The sequence below is a fragment of the Hypoxylon trugodes genome (assembly GCF_022578975.1).
Source record: "Hypoxylon trugodes strain CBS 135444 unplaced genomic scaffold F4822scaffold_7, whole genome shotgun sequence".
Lineage (NCBI taxonomy): Eukaryota > Fungi > Ascomycota > Sordariomycetes > Xylariales > Hypoxylaceae > Hypoxylon > Hypoxylon trugodes.
In genome coordinates, this window is record NW_026250022.1 from 1,026,293 (window position 1) to 1,042,942 (window position 16,650).

A 16,650-nucleotide genomic window follows, 5' to 3' on the forward strand; every position below is an offset into this window, starting at 1 on the left:
CCCATCCGTAGCTCGCAAACATGTCCCTATTTCGAAAGGAGATACCAACACCTAATGTAATTTGTATACATATCTTCCGAGGTAATTAACGAATGTCGAAGAAACGCGTCGCAAGAATCATCGATTTTATTCGGATCTGAATTGTCATTTGCCCCTCAGTTGGTGGGGAATTCGTGACAACGAAAGAATTGCCCGTCAATAAAATGATACTAAGGGACTGGGGGAGGAGATCGTCAGTAACCAAACAAAACGGGTTTTGGTGAAAGGCCTGACACATGCGACCGTTGGCTGCCAATCGATAATCCACTGTTGAGCCTAAACTGATAAGTACAACGAACCATTGTCCTATATTATGAACCGAGGTACTATATGTGATATCGATTTGTCTTTAAAGCATCTAAAGAGTTAAAAAGGTTGAAAGTTTATACGCACGAAATGCTCGAAGATTATACATCTTGTGCATCTCGTACATTTTCTACCCCTGGTAGGTATTGAGGTCATTGGGCAAGGGTTCGATAGAAAATGTACAGGGGAGGTGGGGAAGTCAAATACGGGCTTAACAGGCGATCGATGTTGCGGTAGCAACAGTAACCTTAAAAACCAGCCACCCTGTAAGTTACCTAGGAGTACCTGCTAAATAACCTGATTAGGCCTATACAGGTTACGTGGGTAGCGACGGATACAATGCGATACAACATTTGGCGCCTTAATTACTTCCAACTCAACTCTCTACCCAGGTACTCTCTCCAGTCTATCTATCAATTCTCCGATTCACCCAAACATTCGTGCTAGCCTTATGAGTTGTACACATTTGACCCCTTAATTCCATTTTTCGTAAGCCAGCGAACATTTGTTTTGGTTTTGCATTTGAATCTAAGTCACGATGATTCCTTAACCCGGTAGTGCGACATCAACTTTCGACTGCGAATTCTTTGCGCGCGATTAGGTAGTCTTTTCAGTTTGCCTCGTACGATCGTGTTTCCACAACGACGGAGTTGGCGGAACGGCGGTCTTTTGAAATCTAAACTAAAACCTCTATACTTGAATCTTGGGTGGATTAATTAATACGATACCTTCGAAACCCCCAATGCCGCCATCAACACCCTTGCGCGGCCTCGCGTTCGCGCGCGACGTCCTCTCAGATCTAACATCTCGATCACCACCCTCTCCAACACCAACATCGACAACACCAACGAATAACACAATACCAATACCAACAACCCTCATTCAAAAACTCCACGCCTTCGCCACCCGCACACAACAGCACCTCCTCCCGCGCCTAGCAACAGACGTAAGCACCGTCCCCGAAGGCTACGGACGAACCCCCAACGGTCCCGAGCCCGGCGCCGTCGTCGGCATAGTCCTCGGATCCATCGCCGGGTTTATTCTCCTCCTATGGCTTATATACTGGTGCGTGAACCTAGGCTCCCCCGCCCCAGATATCGAGGAAGGATCCGTCGGCGCGGGCGGTTCGTCAAGTGTAGTATCATACCACTCGCGGCCACGTATCCATCGCAGTAGTCATCACCGATCGTACCGAAACGGTGGATCCGAATACTCGCCCGGCCCCTCGAGACGGAGGAAGGAGACTATTGAAATTACTAGACGGGAGGGGGTTAGGTCGAGATCGCCTGGGCCCGAGCAGATTGTTGTGGAGGAGGAACATACGGATAGGACGAGGTCGCGGAGTAGAAGTGTGAGTCGGCCGAGACCGCCGCCGCCAAGGTCGGAGGATGATGAGATTGTGGTTATGGAGGAACATACCCCGCCGAGGAGGAGGGATAGTAGGGGGTATAGGCGTAGGAGTAGTGAGAGGAGGAGTACGGATCCGTATCGACGGAGAAGTGGGTCGCGAAGATGAGAAGATGTGAGGAATGTAGTGATGGATAGAATTCAGGTTGGGACGGGGTAATGGTTTGGTTAGGTCCGGTGGTTTTGGGGGGCGGGAAGGGGATAGGATAGGATGAGGTTATGTAGCGGCATTGAGATATAACATGAACATTTGGGGCGTATTGTGGGAGTATCATACGCATTCTTCACTCGGTCACGTAGCATGGCGTATATGTGGAGGTACACGATGGGGATGATATCCAGTAGTTTACACTATTAACTCACAATGCACATAGTATATAAATTTAAACTCGAGTATATGTCGCTACCCGCCCGGTACCCGGAAGCAATCCAATGCAGGTAGCATCAATCCGACCCGAAATCGAAGATAACCCCCAATGTCAACTACTATCAATGAGTGCTTCCATACAAATAATTATTTATGCCTTATTCATAAAATAGGAATATACAGTTTTATTAAATTTGAGTATTAGTTTTCATCTATCGCACTTCCCTGAACCTTGATGAGCTGATTTCACATGCCAAGCCGATGCCATTGACTGAGACCGATGACATCATCATAACGTTCCGGTACTTGAACTAAAACTCAAGACAACCCAGCTACATCTTTAAACTTCAACTTCTTCTCTAATACCAATTCAGTTAATTCATTTGCCCTCCTTTTCTGTGCATTGGCTCCTTATATACACGCTTGAAGAAAGACAGAAAATAGCATACAAAATGGACAACCCTGAAGATCAGATACAGTATGTCATCCAGTCCCTAACACTACATGCATACCGAGATCAGAAAAGAACTCTTGAAGATTACTTCCTACCGAATGCCTACTTCGTACATCCTTTCTGCCGTGTGCCATCCTTCAACGATTACAAAATCCCCTATACGAACTGGACGATCAACTCCCGCATGTTCGTCTTCTATATCTACCAATGGTATCGTATCTTGAGTCCGGAGATCAAGCTTGAGGTTAATTCGACCAGTAAGTCAAGATTTTGAATAAATATTCCCAAATTAATTCCTAACTTACTTGACTAGGCTTCGATCAAAAGAACAACCTACTATACGTAACGCTCCACCAGGCATTTACCTTGTGGTTCATTCCATTCTCTCTATGGCAAGCCAACGTGAAGCTCGTAACCGTTCTAGAGCTCGAACATCTACCTATCGACGAGCGAAATAAACCATTACTTGGCAACAGAGATGCTCAGGGCTCTGTTAACGGCGATTCAGCCATCAACGACGAGCCATGGAAGCTATACTTTATCAAGGGTCAGCAAGATCATTACCACGTAGAGGATTTCCTCAAGTTCATTGCACCCTGGGGCGCTTCACTACTATGGAACTTTTGGCAACTTTGGGCCACCCTTGTCTGCGCTCTAGGTGTCATCTTCCTACGAACTCCCATCGCCTTCCTCAGAGGACGGGTTCTCGGACTGGATAGCTCGGCTATTAAGAAGAAGCAATAGTATGCTCCAGGCCTAGTTATCAAAGCCGTGATCGAACTCATCGCATCCAAGACCAGTCCAAAGACCCTGCGGCACATATGTCCTCAGATTGCGAAAAAGTGCGGTCTTAAGGTTGGAGATTTGCTTCTTGGGTTGATGTTACTAGCACTTCAGCAACAAAACGATCACATCGACGATGATGAGGAGGAGGATGACGACGTATCGGCCTTGCTCAATAGGAGTAATTGGGCACCCCCCGAGAACTCACCGAAACTGAAACCTATGGGAAGCGGTCATATTTTCCTCAATGGGAATGGTCTTGCAAAACCCACCTTTGGTGTTGGTCCAGTAGATCGATTCAGCTTGTCGGTAGGGCCAAGTCAAGTCCAGGTCAACGGCTCCCCTAACTACCCTTCACCTTCAAGTTCAAGCGCAACCACAAGTTCTGGCTCAAGCCCTGGATCGCCGTCTCGAGGTAGGAGACCAAGCATGCGGATGGTCCCTCGAACAGTTCGATTCTTGGATACGGTAATGGAGAAGTCGTCCCAGGATCCAAGTCCTCCGGGGAGTGTACATCACATAGAAGATTTGCCTGAGGAAGCTTCGCCTCGGAACGATGAGCTTGATTGGGAGAAACCTGAGAAGTTGGATACGCCTAATCAACCGGAGTATGATGGGGATAACGAAGGGGATGAGGTGATGCAGGCAGCGATACAGGACGCAATACAGGAGGTTGAAGAAGCAACTGTGCTAGAGACAATACAGGAATTAACTCAAGAAACGCCAAACGGTACAGCTCAAGAGACCACTATAGAGGTAATAGAAGAGACGACAGAAGAGCTATGGTCAGATGAGGTGCAGAAAGCTGCGGAAGAGACACCAGTATCTGTCACTAAAAACAAAGGCAAGGGGAAGGCATATAACAAACCACTCGAAAACGTCAATAGTGGGAAATTACCGAACGCCAAGAAGTAAACCGTTCAAACCAACCGTCCGGAGCCGGCCGGATTTCTTTCTCGGAGCCGTGCTCGGCGATTGGCGTTTGGGCTTGGTGGGGGCTGGGATAGCCACTTACATCACCGGAAGAGGGGAATAGGCAGGTCCCCACGCCGGAGATTAAGGCTGTGAGGGATGGGTATAGTTTATGGGTTATTGCCGGTTTGTTGGTAGGTTGGGATAAGACTTATTTTGCTTTACGAAATTGTTTTATTCGAAATTGGTGTGGAAGAGGCGACGGGATGGATACGCCACGGCCTGTTTGGTGTGGATGGTTGTCTTACATACTTGCTTCTTGCCTGGGTACTCGTTCCGTTGATGTAGACTTTCTGCCTGATGCTTATTTTATCATAGCCTTACCTATCAATTCCTCTTGCAAGAGAGTAGATAGATGTTCTTGCGTTAATAGTTGGTCATCATGCGACAATGAATTGGGTTGTCCAGCACTCATTTAGTACCTGAGTACCCCGATACCCAATTGGGTCTTGACGTAAACCTTTCATTGGTATTCAATTTGCAGTTTATACTCGTCAGGCTTCAGTATAGGTCCGTGCCCATAGCAAATGGTGTAAATCTCCGGGAATGCATCATCGACCTCACGGTAAATTCAGACAAAATAGTAGCAACACTTAACACGACCAAGAGCCATTCACATCGTAGGGTCCATGGGAAAAGGAGTGTATTCGGAAGCTACTCAAAGCCATCGACGCTCGATCATAAATCGAATCCAAGAAAACAAGTCGATCATTCCTTCTCGACTCGGCCGCCGTGGCCCTATCTCTTCACTCGTCCTCTCTTTTGAGAGATCCATTACCTCTTCTCTTGGCCTCTGCTATACGCGGCGGCAGCGCAAAACACATTGAATAAGGCGGGTATTAGATAGAATCGTATGGTATAAAAGCAAGCCGTAAGCTCAACGCGCTAGATTGAAAGTAAAAGTGTCTTCAGCACCCCGTAAGGGAAAAGAACTCTCACCTAGTAAATCGGTAGGTAGTCAATAATAAATGCTTGTCCATTCCTCATACCTCATTTAAAAACCTAGAGTCTGGGTCTCGGGGAATAGCACGTCAAGATTCGTCCTAGATAACAACACCATAAACTCCAACATCGAGCGATATGAATCAAAGCCATATCGGGACTGTCGTGGTGGTGTTTGCAAATTTTTGCAGATTTTTTCCTCCTTTATTTGATTTTAGCCACCTCCTTGCTGTCCTCCAAAGAAAAAGCCATCGAAAAGGTCGACTTGTTGACCGTCACTAAAGTCGTGATGCATCCCCTCCCAGCCCAGTCCGAAACCCATATCCATTTGTATATCCGTATTCACTGTGCCGTCTGCGTTCGGTTGATCTTGGATACCTTGCAAGAAATCCATACCTTGTAGATCAGAGTAGTTAATTCCGGCTCCGGGTGTGTAGCTAGAACCGGGTGACCTAAGCAAATTAAAATTCGAGTTTCCGGTATTCTGAGAATACTGTCCCTGATTGGACTGCGGTGTCATGCTGTTGACGGATACTGGAGAATTGGTATGTGCACCGCCAGGAGAAGGGAGAAGAACGGGATCGATAGCTGAGTTATCGGGAACTGACGCCGCGTCAGAGATGCTTGCGGTACTCAGAGTTGATTGTGGCAAAGTTCGTAACATCGAATATCCATCCTGTTCTGATTTAACGTTAGGCATAGAAAGACGGAAACCGCTGTTTTGTCCTTGTATAGAACCCATTTGGGATGTCGTATCGAGCGAGTTGTAACTCTCCTGTCCAGGTGTAGTATAAGATGAAGCAGTTCGGGAACCAGAGTGGTCCAAAGACGAGCGTTGGTGAGCCTTATGTCGGTTGGCGCCCCCGTCTCTAGAATTGAGATAGTCGGCTCTTTCATTGCCCGTTCTTGGCCCGCGCTTGCTCCGATGTAATACCTGCCCAAAACCGCCTGTCGAATTTGCCATTTTGATCGTGGCTTTTGCTGTTCGGTCGAATGCGTCTCGACAAGCTTCTGCTGGTGGACATTTCTCAATAAGGTCAGTAAAAACGGAAGTAGCTGCTAATATCGTGAAATCGACTTCATCCATTGTCTACAGCCATGTTAGCCATACAAACTGAATTGTCTGACCTTATCACTTACCAGTCGGCTGCGGACGACATGGGAATGCCAAATTGCATAGAGATAAGAAATTCCAGCCATAAAAAGGTGGTGTGTTGCCAGATACGTGTAGTTGACGAGTCCCATTAGGTGTAATTGTCTGTATAAACGCAAGATTTTCTGGCCTGCTTCGGCAACCTTGACGTATACTCTTTCTTCGTCCTCCCGTGTCTCGGCAGCATAGATGGATGGACTGTTGACTTCTTTTGAGGTATTATATTCACCCTCAAACATAGCTGGTACGCTCAAGCTCTGTCGGTAGAGCATAATGATGGCCTGCCAGTAATTAAGCTCTAAGAATTCTGGTGAAAACGCAACTCCCGAATCCTGTTTTGTTGGCGCCGAATTCTTCCACTCATATAGTCGTTCATCGATATTTCTCCGCCAATTCCTAAAAGAATCAAATTTTGATAAGAAAGGTGAAGGGAGTTGAGTATGCATATACTCGTTTCTTGTGTTCTGGCCATTGAACCTTGCCATTTGTGTTTGTTGGTATTGCAAGACCTGCAAAATCTCGGATTGCAATAACCGGAGTCGAAAGTAATGCTTGGCTACAATCTTATAGGTAGGTTCTCCTTCAGCCGGACGCCCACTAAAGCCTGCATGAGTAATATAGCGGTCGTCGAGCAATGATGGAAATTCAGTCGTAATCACTTGATCCGACACACCAAATGGTCGTCCGACGCAAGTACTAACAAGCCTGTCGAATGAATATGTGCACCACCATAATCGTCTTCTCAAGTCGCGGATATACTCTCGTCGACCTCTTTCACGTGCATAGGCCTCTCGCGGTTTGTCGTTCGCTTCATCGGCCTTAGCTTTTGTCAGACCACCTAGGTCAAATTCGACGTCTTTTCCATCTTCGTAATGGAGACCTAAGTCAACTGCTAATCTCACAGCGACGCCCACGATGTACCTAGTATCGACGTCAATATCCGGCTTCACCAGAAAATGTAGGAAATATAAGAATATAGTCATGCGCACCATAATCCAGGTGGAACTGGACGAAGCAAAGCGAAATTCGCTAGCAGTAACACTGCTTGAAGTTCTTCCAGTCCTCCTCCACTATTACTCAAACAGGCTTCCAGATGAACAACAGCACTTGCGTGATATTCCTCCGGCTGGGCCTGTTTCTTCTCTTCGCCGGCCACTTTAGTAGAGGTGGTCTGCGCATCCATAATAATGCCACCGCCAATAGCGTACACCATATTTAGTACGTAGAGCTCCTTTGGTCCTCGAACTTTACCTTCTTCAGCATATGCACGCTCGAACATTTGCATGAAGTCTTCTCGGTGGAGAACGGGTATCTGGGGATTTGCGTGTTCGAAATATAGCTCTACCAACTTGATCGCTAGATCCTTTGGTGGGAATTCGGCAGGTCTGATGGTTGGTCGGGTATGGAGGCCAAAAAACGAATCACGCATTGATGTGCTCGACGCGGTCATTCCATTTCCAGCAATCGGCCTATACGGCCGCACTCCAGTTTTGTCGGAACTGGACTTCTGATCCCCGACAGATGACTGAACCGCAGCAAATACCACACGCGCAAATGATATTCCATTAGCGGACCCCAGATGCCTCTGTCCGCCACTTCCACTATGCCTCACTGTCTTGATCGGCTTCTCTATTCCGTCGCTAGTCTTATTATTTTTTGCACTGCTCGATGTTTCCGTAATCCCGCCGGCGGCGGAGGGCGCGCCGTCTGTAGGCGACCGTCCAACACCGCCGTCGGTTCCCGGTCGCGAACAGTATTCAAGGTTATCAGCGGGAGGGAATGAGATGTTATTGCGACGAAGCAGAGCTTCCAATTGATCGACCCGAGTTTCTAGGTAATAAACGTAACTAAGGAGTATATTAGCCCCAGGGCTAGATAGGTGAACTAGACTTGATATGTTCGATAGGAAACTGACCTGCGCGGTATCTCCCTTTTGGTTATTGGATCGTATCCGACGCAGGCGACCCTAGCTTTCTCGCAACTGGCACAACTAGGTAGTTTCTGGTCACATCTATTCTTGCGCAACCGACACCGGTTACATGCGCTGACGTTGCGAAAACTACTAGACTGTCCAATCTTAGAGCTCTGGGCGGCGCCATCATGTGACGAATGTTCGGTGGTGGGGGAGATAGGACCTCCATTTCCCGAGGAGGGCGAGTCTTTATCCGGCGACGAAGCGCGTTGGCGTTTCGAAGGGTGCGGGTCCGGCGACGGCGGTGAGCGCGGTGGCATGGCGTCTGAGTCCAATTCCATTTGCAACCAAAACTTGTCGGATCGGGTCGCAAAGCTCGTCGGAGTACCCGTCCGACTTGCCCTCAAGAGGCGCGAACCGTTTACGGTGAAGCGCGCCGACTAGAAGGCAATCGGATCGCAGTGATCTCGGCTGAGCTAAGCTTGGTTGGGCGACTACTGGAAGGAATCAAATATCCCCCGCTCCATCTCCGAGCTCCAAAATCTGCGTGAAATAGGCAATCAATCAATCAAATGCAACCGAAAGCTCGACGTTTAGCGAGGTACGGGAATGCGCCAAGCACGAGGAAACCGGAGCCGACCGATATTGAAATTTGGGAATTACAATGTTTAGAAACCCAGTGACAATTCCCCGGCGCTCATTCCGGTGAATTGTTGGTTGCGTCAAGGGTTCGCGAGGCTTTGAAGAGGCTGAAAAAAAAAAAGTTGTAAGAGCAATACTTTTTTTTCCCTTCTAAAGCGGGAGTCGGCGGGAGGGATGAAGGCACCGGCGGAGTTAGACAGGGTCCCTTCTCCTTCCTTCCTGCAATGCTGCAATGCAACTTACAACTTTGGGTAAGCCGTAACTTTCCCGGATCTTTTGCTCCTGCCTACATCTAGGTACATACAGATTGCTTCAGCTGACGGACCCTTCGGCGTTTTCAGTTTTCACTTATCTACCCACGACGTCACTGCCTACCTACATATAGAAAACTACAGCAAATACTTTCGAGCAATTTGACAGCTATCATTTGGGGGGTTTATCTGTTATCTTCCCACCTAACACGTTTTAGGGAATTTTCTACTTTATTTTCAGACGCTAAAACATTTTAGTACGGTTTGAACTGATAAGCAAATACGGGCTTATTTTGAGAGAAACGCTAGGTTAGGTACATAATGTACCTCTTTCTGTAAAGTATTAGAGCTTGCCAAACATGATGAACTAAAGAAGCAAAGAGCCGACGCAATTAGCTCACTTTTTTAGGGGATTTCTATAACCCCCACAGTGAACCCCACCTCTTAGTTCCACATGCCCGCCTCGTTTCAACTTCCAGAAGCGAGCTAGAGCGAGCTGCCGGTCAATAGCCAATCATTTTACAGGATTTAAATTATTCTGGACCGAGGCAGTCGAATTTATCGAATGGCATTCATTTATTAGGAAATGGACATTTCAAACTTCTAGATATCCCCGCATCCCAACAACTACCACTACTACTTCGTACTCTCGTACATGTATATATCTGAGATGTATGCATGTTGGCACCATTCGACGTTACTTTTGCTACCTATATCGCCAATTTTAAAATCCTATCAATCGAAAGTCCGGAAAGGTCGGGTCAAATCGACGATTTCCCAAATCTCCCATTTCTTTTTCCACGTCAGAAATAGAAATTGATGACGGAGTTTGATGGCATTCTAAAACTCCGTTATTATTGATAGCAAACTACTTTCATTTACGTCGACACCCATATATCCCTGTAAATATTTCATCAGTATATCAAGTACCATATTTGTAATATGTTTCACAACATGAGGGTTTTCGAAATCTCAACCCTGTCAAGGTAATTCTATGGAATGACCATCAGCCCATGTCCCGGCATTCCCTACATAAATACGGTAGTATGGTAGTATAAACGGGAGGGTTCATCGCGGATGTCTTCCGTCGTAGTAGCCCAGCATAATCGCGAATCTCACCCGGAATGCGGTTGTTTCCTCCAATCGAGAAAGTCCGATATATTACATGCGGTTACATACTTATGTGCAAGTCGCCCTTTCTTATATATATCGCTATACTCGGCCAATTAGAATTGGTCTTTCCTCGTGTTGTTGTCTAAGTTCAGTCGTAATGTCTCTCAAGAAAGAGTTGGGCGTTTAAGGAAAGGAGGGAGGGAATGACATTTCTCTCTCATTTCTACATCCATCTAATTCTGATCATCTTTCAATATTGAATTGGACTGCTAAGACCCGTTCAGTCCATACAGCCGATACCTTATACCTCTATCCTACCTAACATAGAAAATTATTATACAATACCACATACACTACATGTTTCTTTCTACTTCTACCTCGGGGCAATATTTCACCACGCCGGCGGCAGCAGCACCGCTAATGTTCGGTGCTCCTGTTACTCGCCAAAGGTCTCGTTCTGTCCCAGATCGGAATCGTAATAAATCATGTGGGCATTCTACCCACCAAAAACGTCTAGCCCGACGAGCCTTATCCGATGACCAGAAGCGGTATCTCGTTGAGTCCTAGAAGGATATTGTCAACAACGTCCCGGGCAAGGATGGTACTTTCGAGGACGTCGAGGCCTGGTTGTCAATGGTACTTCATCGTCGGTCCCATCCAGATCCTCAACGAATCTTGGAAAAGCTGCATTGGACGGGTCGAGACCTGCATCGTGCATCGTACATCGCAACAAGACACCGTCTGAGGACTGAGGCGAACGGCATAGTGATTGCCCATGATATCCACGATGCCGCTAAGGTTAGGCCAGGCCCTCCCGTCACGCTTGCGATCCTGAAACAAGTTGGGCCGTTATGCTCATGGAGCCCGCGCTAATCTTGACCATTAGCAATCACGTCGAAAATCGAAGTTACAACAAAAGGACTCTAAGTACAAGGAAGAACGCTAAGAGGAGAAATACGGCGTACGATCGAAGTCGTTGGAAACAGTTTGGGCAAGCAAGGTTTGGTGGTTGAGGATACGATATGATCCTAGTTGACTTGAAGGCCAAGCATGGTAACTTATGAGCCAGATCTTAACATAGAATCCACATCCTAAGATTAACCTGAATAGTCCATTGCCCCTATTCAGACTCACAGAAACATTGATAGGTGAGTTGAAGTTGAAAGATCGACCCCTACGGTATTCACGGCCCGGAGATCTTGGAACAAGTGAATATGATCCGATTATTACGTAGTGTACGTCTTTGGGTTGGGTTTCTAGGAGATCAGGCATCTAGCACGATGTACGATGGCAAATAGATGACTCCACACACTAGATGCCTCTCTAGGTATCCCCAGATAACTTAGACGGCTCGCCTATCTTCACATACCTATCCCAGCTAGCTACCTAGCGAACTGAAGTGACCCCCAAAGGCCTCTTCCCCATCACTACATCATTAAGGAGTTTTAAGGAGCTGTTAGAGACAGGCAGTGCACTAGGATCTCACTTCACCGCAATTTATTCTCCGCAGTGGCCAGTTATTTGACCACTAAACAACTGTCGCCTTCTTTATACTTAAGTATACCCACTTAGTCTTTATATGTAGGGGGCTGGTAGAGAGAAGTATACGTAAGGGGTCCAGCCTATACGTAGTATTCCAAATCCTTGAATGTAATCTCCTAAAGTGCTACCTCGCATCTATACCCAAGACCCAACATAGATCAAATGACGAAATTTAGCTTCAAGTAGATATGATATGCCGGCATGAAAAAGGCTTAATTAATATGAACGACCGGCTTCGTCTATTGAGACGCCTCTCCCCTAATTCCTATCTAACCCATATGCGCCTTCGTGTTTTTTGTTGACTCCCTAATTAGAACAGAACCCAAAACTGTGAAATGCCCAAGTAATAACGTTGATGACAATAATAATAATCAAGAATAATAATAATACTTTCCCAAAACATGACATGTTGAAATTCTTGTTTTCAACGCCTTGAAACCCCTTTCGAACACAATGATATGCAGACGGGGTATAGCAGATGGCTTCATCGGTGATTTTTTCCGATCCCTCCCTCCCTTTTCCCGTGCCCAAAATGACTGTCTTTCCTAGTACACAATTTTGCTTCGTTTTGCAGATGGTGACTCCCTTTTTGCCCAGTGTAATTCCCCAAAACCAGGTGAATTTTTTTTTCGGTCGTTGTACAGAGGTATCGTAGTAATTTCCCTTTCCTAGGAACAGATATTCTAGTTGCCCAACCCAGTCTATGTAGTAAAGTAGTAGAATAACTTTTTTTTTCCCAACCAGATGTAAGTGACAAAGGTTAAGACGATTCGATAGAGGCGAAAAAAGATCCGGCGCCGAAGAAAGGAACAAGTCATTAAACGTCGTAACCCAAATGTTCCAAGCCCCCCGTGTTTCGCACCTGGAATCCCGCCGAGAATGAAAGCATGGCCTTGAAATTAGCCAGGAATAAACTCCAGTCCAATCTACAATCCCGAACCAGATGACGTCGCTCGATCGGCGTCCTGAGTCGTATCAGGTTGATTAGTTTCCGCATCGTTAGTAGGGGTGACCTTGCCCTCAGTACGGCTCTGTGGTTCTTGAATCTGAAGCCCAACGATCGCGCCGCCAATGGCAACCACAGCACTGCACCACCACGCTAAACCCGAGTAACCAGTCTGCAGGCCAACAGCGTAGAGAATACCAGATATGGTTGGGCCGAAAGCACGGCATAAACTTGCTGTCGAAGCTGCCACGCCGTTGATCGTGCCAAGAGCTAAGTGACTTGGCGCAGAATCCGCAGTCAAGATAGCGTTGCTCGGATATGCCATGCTCGCGAACGTACACTTCCAAACCAATACCATTCCAACCCCGACCATGCGATATTTCTCGGGTAATAACACTAGGTAAGGCGTAACGAGGTAGAGCGAGAAGTAGGCGATAACCAAGAAACGGAATAGGCGGCGTGGTCCGAAATACCTCAAAACTGGCGGGATTAGGAACATGTTGATAAGTAGCTGGTAGGCGCCCTGGGCGCTCAAGACGATACCAACTGTTTTGCTGTCAAGTCCAAAGCCGTCGACAAATTTGAAAGGTAGCGAAATCGGCGCTGGATGCTCTGGCGGGGCTGTGCTCAAGAAAACAGGAAATAGCTGATCGAAAGTCATCGTGTGGCTACAAGTAATGTTAGTTAAACGTAGTTCCCTCCCCACGGTCTCAAGAATACTTACAAGGCCAAGATGCCGAACGAAATGATGTTTAGTATTACAGGTCTGGTGAAAATCCTAGAAATCCCAAGGTTCAAGTCTTCACGATTTCCTTCGAGGTCGAGTGAATCCCATGGAATCGAAGCAACCGAAGCGGTTCTAAGGCGGGGTGAGTTCTCGGGAGTGTTCTCGTTCGTCTGATATCCAGGCAATTGCTCGCCGTGATCAATAAGTGGTTGACTTTCCATCTCCGCCATTTTCGACTTCTCATCTCGTGGCTCGGTGCATTTTCCAACGATCGGTAACTTTGAAAGAATCCAATTTCCAAGCTCTAGTCCTCGATCCGTCTTCATTCTCTTTTCGGCGTGGGTCTCCTCGAGGAACAAGATTCCGTTGACAACTCCGATGAATACAATAAATGCACTGAAAAGATTAGGTAGTAGATACGGATATTTATCCCAAATGGTGCCAGCTGGGAATAGGCTTGGGTAGCTGATACATGGTCGAGCAAGCGCACCACCAATCATTGGCCCAATGATCGATCCTAAACACCATACGACGGGCATTATGGTATAAGCTCGGGCTGTTACAATTAGCTATCCAGTCTGAAACCTCAAAAAAATGAATGTCGACTTACGTTGATGTTCTTTGGCAGTCACTAATTCGGCTACCGTCGTTTGAAGAACTCCCATATTCCTAGATTGCCGTTAGTACACAGCTTGAGGTAAGTTCAAAGTTCCAACATACCCATTCAGAAGTCCTCCCACAGCTCGAGCGATGAGTGCAACTGTCAAATTAGGAGCAAAGCCGAATATCAATACACTGATAGCGGTGCCGATAAGTCCTGTAAGTAATACCGGCTTCCTTCCGATCCGGTCACTTAATCGTCCCCACATGAGACCCGTCGAAAATTCGGCGAAGGTGAAGGCTGATGTCACCATACCGGCATAAAATGATATTTTGCTCTTATCCTCCGTGATGTGGAAGTCCTCAATCATGAAGTAGATATATGGGAATATGCCCATAAACGCAATTGGCTCGCATATTCGACAAATCGCTAGTTCACATGTTAGCGTCAGGTCCACAATCTAGTATTCTTACCATGATATGAAAATGGCTGTTGCTCTTGTCATACCTAGAACTAGCATCTGTCGTGCCGGGAAGGGAGGTACTGGGGTACTTCGATCACTCGTCGAAGGACGAGTGCCCCTCGGGAACATATTACTTCTCATGATTGTTGTATTCAGTTCTACCGGGAACTGTCGACTACATGAAAGGCCCAAAAGAGCGTGAAAGGCGGGATGATGGTGAAGCTTTAAGTAGCAATGTCGATCACGAATATGAGACCGAATAGGGTAGTTGATGTTGGAAAGGCGTTGTGTATTTAAACTTGACGATGTATAGGATTCTTGATGACTTCTATGAACAGATCATAAGTAGTCAAGGATGAGAAAGAGGTTAAGCAAGAATGACTTGTCAACCCGGATCGGTTGAGTTGTTATGGTCGACCAAGGCTATGTGAGATGAAGAGATGTGTGAATGATCAGCTTGGCATGACGGGAGAAGAAGGAAAAGAAAGCTGATAGAAGTAGGCTAGAAGCAACCCAACTAGTTGACAGATCCATGGCGGGAAGACGGATATTAAGTCATTTAATATTAGAACCAGCGGTGACAGATGTTAGGGCGAAAAGCAAAGGGCGAGTGTGCAAGTGCAATAGATGATCCTTCCAGGCGTGCCAGGTGTAACGCGGCGATGGTCTCACAAGGTATGGAGTCCCAACTCGTGGGTAACAGCTCTCTTGTCATGGACGGACGCCAGAAGTGGACTTGCCCATGGTGGAACCCTCGTCCCATGTTCAAGGCGGTACGGGGTATGGGTATACGATGACATGTACCTGCAAATGAGAAAAAGTCGGGACTTGGCCATCCTAGAGCGAGCCTTACGGGTTTGCATACATAGTAGGGGGAGCAAGTGCAGCCCGACTCGAATACTGAGCACGCGGGTCGCGGGAAGCACTTTCTGACTAGGATGGGAAGCACATTGACGGTCGACGAGAAGTACTTGGTACAGCAATGGGTCCCTGCTGGTCCCTGCTAGCTTCTACTACCCTCCTCCCGGCATTGGATGCATCCATGGATGGCTTGCTCTGACAGCAGACAAGGGGGGGTGGGAAGCCACTCAGGGCCGCCACCCAGCTCAGAGAAGTTAAAGAATAAAAAGGGTTGTGAACCTTTCCCTCTTGGGTTTAACCTCATCAATAATAAGCCGGCCAGTGATGGGCGTCGAGCTCATTGGCAATTTCACCACACACCAAAAAAGCTGTAGTGGGGACGCCGAGGATCTGAGCGAATGGGCCTTGACACGACACTTGAGGAAGACGGCCAGCAGGTAAACAGTTAAGCGGTGAAGGATTATCCACAGCCTCTCGTGCGCTGCGCTGCTCAAGTCAAGGGCGAGCGAAGCTTAAGAAAGGGCAATCGGAGAGAAACCCCAATGGAAGCGTGACCGGTACCTTATGTGTGGGATTGGACAACGGAAATAGCACAACAACTGGGGTATTTTGAGATGGAACCGAATAGTCGGTACGAGGAGGGGGGGCGCTTCTCAGGGAAAATCGTCTACCTAGGTACCATTGGTACCGTTGACGTAAGTATGCAGAGAGCTTCAGCCCAGCTTCCCGCCAAGCCTCGCTTTTTATTTTATTTTATACGCATGTCCATAGCCGACAACAACCCGCTCGTTCCACAACCCACGAGAGATTAGATTTGGATTTTCTCCTACATACAATTTAGGTACGTGTGGACGTGTGACGTGCGGACGCAACGAGCTTGCACCCACGAAGTCGGGATATGATCCCCGTCCTTCATCTTATGCGTAATGTTGTGTGACGACCGGTAGTCAGGGAATTGATTACCGCGCCTAGCATGTTTTGTCGGTGCTGCTGCCCGTTTCGAAACTTCGAATTTCAACCTGGCATTACGTCGGTTTTGCATATTAGTCATCATCTTATGTGTACGTGATCTCCCCCCATCACCTTATTTTTTTTTTTTTTTCACACTCAATGCGGAGTATGAAATTGGGTTGGGTTGAAAAAAAATTTGTGTACGTTGAGTCAAGTCA

At 47.1% G+C, this 16,650-nt stretch overlaps 4 protein-coding genes across 4 annotated transcripts; 2 read left to right on the forward strand and 2 right to left on the reverse strand.

Annotated features, from left to right (window-relative positions):
* Nucleotides 1-556: 556 nt before the first annotated feature.
* F4822DRAFT_409809 (uncharacterized protein) lies at nucleotides 557-2,336 on the forward strand. The gene has a single exon (XM_051458694.1). It carries the CDS (start codon nucleotides 1,088-1,090, stop codon nucleotides 1,859-1,861), a length of 774 nt encoding a protein of 257 aa, XP_051312133.1. The 5' UTR covers nucleotides 557-1,087; the 3' UTR covers nucleotides 1,862-2,336.
* A 13-nt stretch (nucleotides 2,337-2,349) lies between these two features.
* On the forward strand, nucleotides 2,350-4,271 carry F4822DRAFT_444756 (uncharacterized protein; the record flags this gene model as incomplete). The annotated part of the gene is made up of 3 exons (XM_051463288.1): nucleotides 2,350-2,830; nucleotides 2,887-3,316; nucleotides 3,374-4,271. Exons 1-3 carry the CDS (start codon nucleotides 2,572-2,574, stop codon nucleotides 4,269-4,271), a joined length of 1,587 nt encoding a protein of 528 aa, XP_051312134.1. The 5' UTR covers nucleotides 2,350-2,571.
* A 1,213-nt stretch (nucleotides 4,272-5,484) lies between these two features.
* F4822DRAFT_431231 (uncharacterized protein) lies at nucleotides 5,485-8,655 on the reverse strand (the record flags this gene model as incomplete). Its single annotated transcript, XM_051461445.1, has 4 exons — nucleotides 5,485-6,360; nucleotides 6,411-7,344; nucleotides 7,413-8,270; nucleotides 8,339-8,655. 4 exons carry the CDS (start codon nucleotides 8,653-8,655, stop codon nucleotides 5,485-5,487), a joined length of 2,985 nt encoding a protein of 994 aa, XP_051312135.1.
* A 3,779-nt stretch (nucleotides 8,656-12,434) lies between these two features.
* On the reverse strand, nucleotides 12,435-15,004 carry F4822DRAFT_313763 (MFS general substrate transporter). Its single transcript, XM_051455366.1, has 5 exons — nucleotides 14,665-15,004; nucleotides 14,277-14,586; nucleotides 14,167-14,225; nucleotides 13,554-14,112; nucleotides 12,435-13,497 (listed from the first exon to the last, which is right to left on the reverse strand). The coding sequence occupies exons 1-5, from the start codon at nucleotides 14,759-14,761 to the stop codon at nucleotides 12,810-12,812; spliced, it is 1,713 nt and encodes a 570-aa protein (XP_051312136.1). The 5' UTR covers nucleotides 14,762-15,004; the 3' UTR covers nucleotides 12,435-12,809.
* Nucleotides 15,005-16,650: the final 1,646 nt, after the last annotated feature.

Bases quoted from the DNA above. Each gene is read 5' to 3' on its own strand.
- F4822DRAFT_409809 (XM_051458694.1), top strand. From the start codon at position 1,088: ATGCCGCCATCAACACCCTTGCGCGGCCTCGCGTTCGCGCGCGACGTC.
- F4822DRAFT_313763 (XM_051455366.1), bottom strand. From the start codon at position 14,761: ATGAGAAGTAATATGTTCCCGAGGGGCACTCGTCCTTCGACGAGTGAT. The intron at 14,226-14,276 runs GTATGTTGGAAC...ACGGCAATCTAG, and splicing joins GTGGGAGGACTTCTGAATGG to GAATATGGGAGTTCTTCAAA. The intron at 14,113-14,166 runs GTAAGTCGACAT...TAATTGTAACAG, and splicing joins GACTGCCAAAGAACATCAAC to CCCGAGCTTATACCATAATG.